General features: G+C 34.9%; 1 protein-coding gene across 1 annotated transcript; it reads right to left on the minus strand.

The window, feature by feature from the left end:
* Positions 1 to 1,127: 1,127 nt before the first annotated feature.
* LOC131146972 (uncharacterized) lies at positions 1,128 to 9,656 on the minus strand. The gene is made up of 5 exons (XM_058096882.1): positions 7,959 to 9,656; positions 4,236 to 4,294; positions 3,757 to 3,885; positions 3,155 to 3,290; positions 1,128 to 1,630 (listed from the first exon to the last, which is right to left on the minus strand). The coding sequence occupies exons 1-5, from the start codon at positions 8,661 to 8,663 to the stop codon at positions 1,301 to 1,303; spliced, it is 1,359 nt and encodes a 452-aa protein (XP_057952865.1). The 5' UTR covers positions 8,664 to 9,656; the 3' UTR covers positions 1,128 to 1,300.
* Positions 9,657 to 10,948: the final 1,292 nt, after the last annotated feature.

Raw genomic sequence — 10,948 nt, forward strand, 5'->3', positions numbered from 1 at the left:
CAGAAATTCGTACTACAAAGTCTATCTTAGTATTTTGATCTTATTCAAGTTGCGAGTAAAGAAAAATGGACAGTAATTTTGATACAGAACACCTAGAAAAATAAAAATCCGAACAAAGCAAGTTAATTGAATGATACAAGAAATCCTTAATGCTAGTCGTCCAATTGAAATAATATTGTTGTACTTTGTAATTTTATTTTATTTTTTTATTACGTCGAGTTCCTCTCGTCCCTATCACCACCAGCAAACACTCCCCTTCGGGGCACGCAACCTGGCACACAACTTGGCGGGACCAGCGAGAGAGACTAATCCCACGCCTTCAGGCACGGCACCCTCCACACGTGTAGGAGTAAATCGCAGATGTGCACTCAGAATGACAGGATTTGAACTCTCAACCTCTCCGTCTAGAGGCTTGTGAGACTCCGTCCTTACCACCCGAGCTTATGCCAGGGGGCTACTTTGTCATTTTACTTGTTTGTTATATAAATGGTCTGAATTGAACTATCAAAATCATAAAGAGGTCTTGGATTTGGATTGTATTGAATTTGAATAAAATGTAACATAAAATTATTTTAAAATTTATCCAAATCTATTCAAATCCAAATTTAAAGTCCAAAATTCATAAGCATAAAATATTTTATCTTTAATTCCACTCGCTAATCATTTTGCTAGTTGTATCCTTTCTAGCTCTTTTTGATTAGCTGCCTTCCCCTTCAAAAGTTTATGAATCGACAAAACTTTTAATCGACAATTCTTTTTTCGACTCAATTATTGCACAATTATTTCAATTAGTTGAGCTAGTGTTTTAATTCCATGTTGTCTGTATTAGCTCCTAAAACAAGTCTACTATAAAACTTAAACTAGTTAAAGTGAATAGTCAGTTTTTTACAAGTAATTGAAGAAATTGTGTGTATCTAAAAGGTAAAATGCTTGGTTGTTACCCTTTCTGTGCAGCATGGACCAGAACAAATTGCTGGATTGTGCATATCAAATTTAAGTCATCTTTCTTTCTTTTTTTTTGGTCCAACTCTGCAACAGCTGCATCTTCATTTCCTTTCAGCAACATCATTTTTTCTCTAAAAGGTAAATTTTCACAGTTGATCCCATTAACTTCAGCAAGCTGAGCATCACACAAAAACACCATTTTATTATCGATAGGGAAAAAGTAAAAATGAATCAACAAATAATGTTCTCCAAAGACTTAATCATCTCTCTCTCTCTCTCTCTCTCTCTCTCTCTCTCTCTCTCTCTCTCTCTCTCTTACATGATTTTCTTTTAAGTTTTCCTTCAAATTACAACATCACTTATCACTACGTGATTTCTTGAGCACCATATGACCCGAATCATCCTTGTCAAAAAGACGTTCAATCAACTCATGCCAACTTTCTCCCTTCTCGTTTTTCATAGATGAGCCAATAGAGGATTCCCCACTTGATCTGCTTGAAATCTCCCCCTCCTGCTGATCAAAAGTGCCATACTGTGAAGGTGAGTAAGCATGTGGCACAGCTAGAGTAACAGCCCTCTGTAGTGCAGCCTTGTACTCCTCACTGTGTTCTCTGGCTAAAGTTTCCTGTCGCTCCATCCGTTGCTTTGGAGGAATTTCCGTAATCTTTTCCTTCTCTAGCATTAACTAAAAACCAGGAGAAGCAGCGCCTTAGGGTTGATACATGCAATTATGCAGTGAAGACATTGCATGAGATTTAAAACCCAAACATTCTCAATTTATTCATTGTATCCTTGAATGTGTGCACAAATGAAAAAAAGTTTTAAACACGATATTCAAAAGGAACAAAAAAAAATTGAAATAACAATATTGTAGGTTCAAATTTGAAATCCAGGCAAACATTGTGGATGGTTTTGTCAACAAAGCAGTGACGCCAAGATCCTTCAAAATCTTCCAATTAAATCAGTTCAATTCAACAAAATGACTTCGTGAGTAATACATAAAATAATTTGGCTTTCAATTTTTCTAAAATACAAATGTGAAGGGGAAATTTTAGTTTCAAGTGCCAACTGCTATAAATGTAAGTTGTGCAGTTATAAAGCACAATCCAAGGGAAGCCAAAACATGAAGTGCATATATGACTGCACTGCACCAAGAAACCATATCTGAGCCTGCCTGAGAACCACACTTAAGGCATATACTTCAGTCCAAACACTTAATGAGCCTGCCTGAGAACCACACTTAAGGCATATACTTCAGTCCCAACACTTAAATGAGTGCACCAGTTTTCAGCCTGAAAAATTCAATCCAAGGCTTGTACAGAAAGCCTAAAAGGCTGCAGACGTCCACACACACAGGTTCAAGTTGTGGAACAGCCTCATGAATATTGGGGGTAAGGCTGCATAAATCATGCCCTCCTCAAACACCCGATATGGCATAGGAGTCTTGTGCACCAAGTATTCCATCATTTCAATATTGTACACATCTTTTACCACATCCAGACAAGTAATTTTTCTGAGAAATGAAAACTAAATTAACCACTCAAAGAAGTCCATGAGATCAGAAAAGGCCAGACTTCATAACTTGAAATTAATGCACCCACATTCTTCACCTACTTGTACTGTTAAATTGAATTCAGGAACAGAAGAATCCACTGGAATTATACAATATCAGTGCGCCAAGATCATTGAGCTAAAAACAAGAAGCTTAATGTTAGATTACCGCTTTACCTAAAAGCTCACAAGAAGCTTAGTGTTAGATTACCATTTTTAGGTTGTAGGCCAACAATGTATATCAAGATTTAATAATCCCCCACACGTGCAGCCTAACAATGTACATCAAGCTTTAATAATCCCCCACACGACAGACAACACCCATTACAGAGAATACAGTAATTTTTTAAACACCACATAATAAATGCAGGCAACAAGACTAGAACCCATGACCTCCTGGTAACCAGCTCTGATACCATGTTAGATTACCACTTTAACTAAAAGCTTAAACTTTTAGTTTGTGGACCAACACTGTATATCAAGCTTTAACACTTAGAAAGTGCAAGTTTGTTTTGTTAGATGAGAATCAGTGCATTATTTCTCACTTAAAGAAGCTTGGTCTTCCACTTGAGAGAAAATGCAGCTCTAAAAATAAACAACTAAAATCTCAACAATCAATAAGATTTACGACATAAGAAAGAAAGGAGATGAAGCTTACATCCACAGCCCTCTGGGCTTCCCGCTCTATCCATATGATAGCATGGTCAGAAGTGGCATTACAAGAAAGGACAATGTGCTCAAACCTCCCATCTACAGGCACTGCTGTCCTCACAACAGGGGGAAACCTGCCCATCCTGCAACCAAAACATTTGTATGGCATGTCCATCCAGCAATCACAAAAAAAAATCTGACCAAGTTATCTTTTGGACTTATTTCAGTCAGTCTAAAGTTGGCCAACTTTTCTAGTGTACTTATTTTAAACTAATCTGGGGATTCAATCATGGAAAAGCTCATAGACATTAGGTACAATTACATAATATCCCAAGTATAATCATAACATATCTATACATAATAATAGTACTAGCTCGTGAACTATTAAGACATGGACAAAGGTACCTTATTTTCAAGATTACAGTTTAACCACACAGATGACATAACACTTTTCAGGGGAAAAGAGTAGGAGAAGGCGGAGGAGAAAGAAAGGTTGTTTACATGAGTTGTTTAAGATTAGAGCTGCTTTGAAATTCATCATAGACACAATCATTCTCAAATATTGAACTGAAAGCCAACAACAACCCAGAGATTTGCAACTCAATATACCTGAAAGGCTTTCTCTCAACTATGTGATATAGGCGACCGGGTGCATATAGCCTCCTTGGATCTTTGAGCATCTTCTCCTCCGGTATGCATGTATCCCTCATGCACCTCAAACATAATAAGCATGGCAAACTGTTTGACAGAAGAAAAAAAGCAGACGCTTCAATTTATTGAACTCATTACCAACGGTAAGAAAAACACACATTGTAGTAGAAAATCCTATAATTGATGGTATCACAACAATAAATTCTTAGATGTGATTGTGTTCCTTCACTCAAACAATCGTGAGCCCTTAATCAACACCTGTTCCATATATTAACAGCATTGTTTGTTGTTCTTTTATGACTTACAAAACTTGGGGTAACTTCACTTTGAGAGATACAATGCAAGTTGTCTTGCTCTAACACAACTGAGCATCACTTTTTTGATAGCCTATTAACCACAAAAGACAATGACAAAAGGATGACAAAACCATCTTGTACCAGAAAAGTGACTTGAATATATCTTCCAATGGGGTGGCTGTGCGGGGCAAGAAGTCATCCTGGTTCAGTAAAAAAATGAAAAATAGAAGTATAGCACATATTGTTAGTACAAAGAAATAACATCAGGGCAAAAGAATAAATATTGGACGTGTCATAACACATAGAACATAGGAAAATGCCAAATGTTTAAATATTGATATTGCCTCAATTCAGATGTCTGCACACACAAAAAAAATAACTTTAAGGACTAAATCTACAAACCGTTGGGCTGTCATTCCCCAATCCAATTTAATCAATGCTGAAAGTCACAACCGTAGCTCACCTCAAGACAACGCAAGCTCAAGATTCCATGAGGCATAGTCTAACTTTAGAAAAGTAGAAGTATTTTGCAATTAGGATTACACATTTGTACAAAAAGCACACTTTTAGCACCTGTTCAGTTGAGGTATACGCACTTTTTGATGTGTAAATTTTAAGTTAGATTTGGCTGTTGTAAGCCCAAATTTGAGTCATCTCTAGGAACTTAAGAGCATGTTCTTATAGAGCACAGTTTCCATTTCTATTTCCAATTTTCTAAAGAATTACAAAAAAGCCACCTCATTTCTCTACTCTCCAACATTTCTATAGAAAATTTGGAAAACAATAAAAAACTGTTCTGAAAAACAAGGTGGCAGTTTTGTAATTTTTCAAAAATTAAAAATGGAAACTGAAAATTGTTTGCCAACACTAAACAAGCCCTAACCTTTCCCAAACAATTGAAAGTTGTATCTTAGATCATGAAACAAAAACTTTGTAATGTTATAGTTATCTCTTGGCATGACTTAATGAATGAATTAAGTTAGTATTATTAGAATGCTCACAAGTTATATTTTGAATTTATTTTAAAATTATATTTATTTTCATGTTTTTCTTCATTTTTAAAAGTATGTGTAAATTAAATGTGTATTTTTATGTAAAAGATAAAATTCCCAAAAGGTTACTCCTCCATGCTTTATAGCTAACACCTCACCTTGAAAGGGTTAAAATGCATCACTTTATGATTTCACCTTTCAAAACATAGCATTTAATTTATATATAAAAAAACTGTTTTTGAATTCAGCAGAGAGTCAAATCAGAAGAAAACCCATCAGTTTCCAATCACCTAAAAATAGTGCCTAGTGTACTTTTTAATGGATTGTCTTGGTGTTCGGCAGACTTTTTAGTGTATCTCATTATGTGATAAGTGCAGTTCTAATTGGACAAATATGTTTACAAGCAACTGGAAAAGCAGTTTATCATGAATAGCATTTGTTTGTGTAAAACCTTTAGACTAACCCTGGGCTGATAAAACATCAAATATATATATATTAGAAGCACTCCTCACTCCAAGGGCATCATACTTTCACTATTATCGGCTATAGATAATGAATTAAAAGCATGCATGCAATATTCAGTGATGACTAATTACTTGCTACCTTGCACAGGACTGCAATGGAACATGTGGCGATACTACTCTTAAATTTTATCCACAGCATGGTGTTAAAGACAAAGTAGTAAACAAAAATAAACAAGAAATCCAAGCACACTTAGGTAAAAGATTCACATGGTTTTCTAATTAACATTTCCACCATGCCAAACTGGGTCAAATATGAAGCCAAATCAGGTTTGCAATCATCAGCATTAGAAAATGGTACATCATCATGCAAAAAGATACAAGACAAATTGGTAGTGCTGCTTCTTATTTCAGTAGTATCAATTTATTATTCCAAAAAATAAATGCAAGCATTTTTATGGTACTTATATAACTTTTTTTGTGCTTTTTCTAATATTTGCACTTGACGATTATGTGTATTACAGCAGACAATTAAACACACAATGATAGCAGAATAGATTATGTCATACTAAATCTTTTTTCTAAGAGTGAAATCATAAGTTAGCCCCAATACTGTTCAGCAAAATTTATTTTAGTCCCTACACTTTTAATTATTACAATTAAGGATTTGTACTTACTGATTTCATGCAATTATTTTTTTTCGTCATCCTAACTAAATCTAAAAATATTAGTGAATCCCCCACAGAACTCCGCAGTTAAGCGTGTTTGGGCGAGAGTAGTACTAGGATGGGTGACCTCCTAGGAAGTCCTCGTGTAAAAAAAAGGCATTGCACATTGTATCACTATTATTTGTTAGGAGCCTAGTGCTAAAAAAAAAATCTAAAGAAGTTTTATTCGTGAAGTGATTATGCCATTATGGCTTTAAATGTATTATTAGCATAAAATAATTAAAAAATAATATATACATTTTTTTATAGCCAATAATAACCAGGCTCCAAATGGGCTGACTAATTCATAGCATGGAGGGTCTTCCATTTATTATTCATAAACACGAGTAAGTTGCTTTAGATGACAACTTTAATGGAATAAAATTAACAAGTAGAAGTCCTGAATTGTACTAAATAAAAGTATAGGGACTACAATAAATTTCACTTAATAATATAGGACTAACTTATGATGTCACTCTTTTTCTAAATTGAAAAGTTAGGCTAAAATCAACTCCAAGTTGTTCAGTTTCACAATGCAAAAGAATAGAAAACCATTTCTGACAAAGAAGAAGAAGAAGAAAGAAAGAAAGAAAAACACCATAGAAAACCAATTTTATTTAATTTCAAAGCGACCTTGAGCATGTGCTTGAATGAAAAAAAAAAAAAAAGCACAAGTTACTCCACATTAAGAAAAAAAGGGACAGATAGATCCATGAGTAAATAACGATGATGAGTTAGTGAACAAACTGAGTGAACCCCATTTCACATCTAAGTGAAAATGACTGGACTGTCCACAAAATACAGTACCGAACAAATAATAAAATAAAACCCAATAGTGCATATGAACTAAAGAAATTTTAAATGAATTGTATTCCTCCCTAACTCAAGAATAATATTCTGAAATAGGAATGGCTAACGGGAATATTACAAGAATATAGATAGTGCTTGGTCTAAATGCATAACTTTATGTTTAAAAAAAAAAAACAATTGCTAATTTTAAACTTTTCAAGCCTTGCAAATTATTTTAGTAACAATGACTTTCATAGAAATTTGCCCACATATGATAGCCATTGTTTACAAACTATTCCAAGAAGTTTCACCTCCTCATGGAGAATTAAATTCATCCACCACTGTTTACACAGAAGCAAATAGTGATCATACTATTATTTCTCCATCAGACAAGCTGATTTTACTGGTTGCATAGTGTAACATTCAACAAGAAATGCAAGCATGCAAATAAGCCTTTAATCTCCAATATCCTTTAAACTTTTAGATTTTGTAAACTCTATCAACATTCAAAAGCTTTCTCTATAGAATTCTAGAAATAGAAGGAAGCATGCCCACTATGCCAGTGCCATGACAAAACCCAAACATGCCGAGCAGAAAACTCACAGACATATTCTTTCAATTGCTTTTGGATTTTGGTAGAATAAATTGTCATTTGCATGAATACACTAGAAGTATGTGTTTTGACATCATTACCAATAGATTATAAGCTTAAAACAATACAACAATACAAGGAGAAGCCAAAAAGTATAATTATAAAATATCAAGAAAAAAACAGGACATGAACATGCTAAAACAAATTCAAAAGTTGATAGCCTTCACAATATACATATCCATTCAAATCAATTATTCAACTGCATATTTTTTAAAACAAAAAAAAAATCAAGAACAAATAACATGAACACTGAGAACTTTTACCTGAAGGACAACTGAATTGATTACGTCTGCATATCTCACTGCCAAATTTAATGACATACACCTGGCTGGTGCAATAGCATAGCATCTGACCCTCTTCCTGTCAATATTACCCAATCTATCCCGGTTTTGCACAACCACCATTGTCAATAATGCTGCCACACCCGATCCAAGAGAATGTCCAGTGAAAGTCAAAGTATAATTCATGTACTTCTCCACCAATTCCCTCAAAACCTCACATTCTGCATCCAAAACCCATGCCGCTGCATTCAAAAGCCCATTGTGAACATAGCCACCATCAAATTTCCTTTGGCCTAGCTTATTATCCAGCAGAACTGCATAATCACTCTCTTTTGCCAAGTTGAGGCCTCTAATGGCAAGAACTATATCAGCATGGTCGTGGTCAAGATATAAAATATAGGGAGGGGCTCGCCCACAAGTATCTTCATAAGTTTTTTTCATAAGTAACCAATCTGGATTAATTCCATAGCCTCCAGGAGGTTCCCATAGGGGATGCCAAAGATCATCTTCATAGACAGCGAGAATGTAGCGGCATAGGCGAGGGATAGGTTCAATCTCTTCAGCAGTGGCATGGCCCCAAGTTTCACTGTCATGACCTGCAGTGTGGAGACACCGTTTCCATGCCCAGCGAGCACATGCCAGGCAGTAAACACACTCAAGGAGAGGCAGGCCACATATGATTGACATTGATGCCTACTACTGCCTCAACAAGCTAGCATGAAGTTGGAGAATGGGTTTCACATATAAATGGTTGAGTAATGCACAGATTACAGATATTGATGGTAAACCCAGAAATCGGATTTGAGGTATGATGAGGGAGCTCAGCTGGTACTACTAATTAAGTAAAATTGACAGGAGCAACAAGTATAAACTAAAAATACAAAATGGGATTTAAATGTAAAGTAGATAACCAAAACACAATTTTCAATCAAGTATAAGAATGGCTCAGCCCAACATACAAAGTAGATGATATACAAAATACCACATACACAGAACAGGAATGCATAGGAAGGGGCTTGAACGGTATGGACACTAACTACAAGAGCTTCTTCCCCAATGAGGACAACAATAAAATGGGTCTGCCCAGGGAGGCTCGTAATTTTAGACCAAACAATAAGAGCAAGCTTATCAAACAGAAACTGCGAGAAGAAAAACTACATCTGATTTCATGAACAGATTGATGTACGGAGCAGGCAAGTATCTAAAACCACTGATGACAAGTGACACCACATTCAATACCTCCCAAACAGAAAACAAAAGAGACAAGAAAATAAAAGAAACCCAAAAGAAATAAACGAAAGGAAGAGAAACCCAAGTACCAGATTTCAGTATAGGGCAAGTAAAATGAAGGAAAACTGAAGCATCAGAGGAGAGAGTCTGTGTTTCTGGGATTCTAAGATGAGATGCGGAAGCATGAGCTGAATTGAAATTAGGGTGATGTGGAGAAGGGAGTGAATTTGAAAAAACAGGGAAAGAAAAAGGAGAGCTACCTGCAAGTCAAAAGGCCATATATGGGGTTAGTTCGGAATCTGCCATGGAAGCCACGCTGTGATTCCAGGAACTACCTCCAATTATACACGAGTGAACAACTAGAGACCATTGGCATTGACGGGTAGTGGCAGTCCCGTAAATTCGTTTCATCTTCAGTGGCATTTTCGGCTTCTTAAACGCCCCCTGTCGTGTCATCCCGGCCGCGAGTCGATGGCTAGGCCTGGCATCCGAACCACACTCCTCGGGTTAAAGTATTCTTAGTTCTATTCCTAAATTTATATTTGGTTGAAGTTGAATAAAAAAAATATTATAAAATAATATTAGATTTTGATAAAATTTTGATTTTCCTCCAACAGTTTTAGATTTAAAATTAAGTAAATTTAAATATAATATAAAGAAGAAGACTCCAACGTCATGTTTGGTTTGTGAAATAGTGCAATTGAATTTGCTTAAATGGTATGAATAAAGTTAAGTTTTGGTAATCCTAAGATTTAAGGTTCCATTCTTTTCTTATGATTTGCCTAATAAATTTACTAAGAATGTGTCAATTAATGAATGGTAATGTTTATATTCCTCGATTGGTATCGTCCCAGTAGGTCTGAAAGACTCGTCCAAATTGGAGTTCTAGATCATAAAAAAATAAATAAAATATGATAGCATTAGTAAAGGAATGGAATAAAAATTTCAATGAAAAGTATGATGAAATCAAGAAATAATTTTGATTCCTTTCTTTCTAATTTCCTTCCATTCCTAAAAACCCAATGAAGTCTAGAGAGGTTCGTATATTTTTGTCAAATTTTAAGAAAGGTTATTATCTCTAACCCTAAAATATAATATAAAATTATACCACTTTTCATTCAAACTATCACAAATCTAAATTCAAAACATAAAATTTATGTTCTCCAACATATAATGCTACATATTTATATAATTCTTAGGATAAACGAGCAAGATAGTGCGTTACTTGGATAATATACTTTTATTTTTATTTTTTCAAACAAATTTATTTATTTATTTAATTTCATGAGTTTTTTAGAAAAGTTATTTTGAGAAATTAAAAAATAGCGGCTAAAAAAGTTGTAAGTGACTACAAATTAATTTTTTATTAGATAAAGTAATTATAAATTAGTTGTGAAATGCATAATGTCGGTCTCTTACTAGAGTAAGCTAATGACAAGGCAAGAGAGATAACATTGCTAACCATTTAGCTTAAGTGATAAATGATAAAGGTGAGGTTGACACAATATATACTTTTCATATTTTCTAATTCTCTCATGTATATATATCCTTATAATCCTTGAATTATGGGTCAATTAATAGAGAAAAACTTTTCTCCCAATTTTTAACATGTTATCAGAGCAAACCTAAATTTTTTTTCTCCCTTTCTTGCCTTGCCGCACCTCCCCCACTGTTGCTAGTCTGTCTCTCTTTGCCGTCACCCTCACTGTCCCGCTGCCGCCACACCCTTGCGCAACCTTACT

This window comes from Malania oleifera, chromosome 13, assembly GCF_029873635.1.
Source record: "Malania oleifera isolate guangnan ecotype guangnan chromosome 13, ASM2987363v1, whole genome shotgun sequence".
NCBI classification, from domain to species: domain Eukaryota; kingdom Viridiplantae; phylum Streptophyta; class Magnoliopsida; order Santalales; family Ximeniaceae; genus Malania; species Malania oleifera.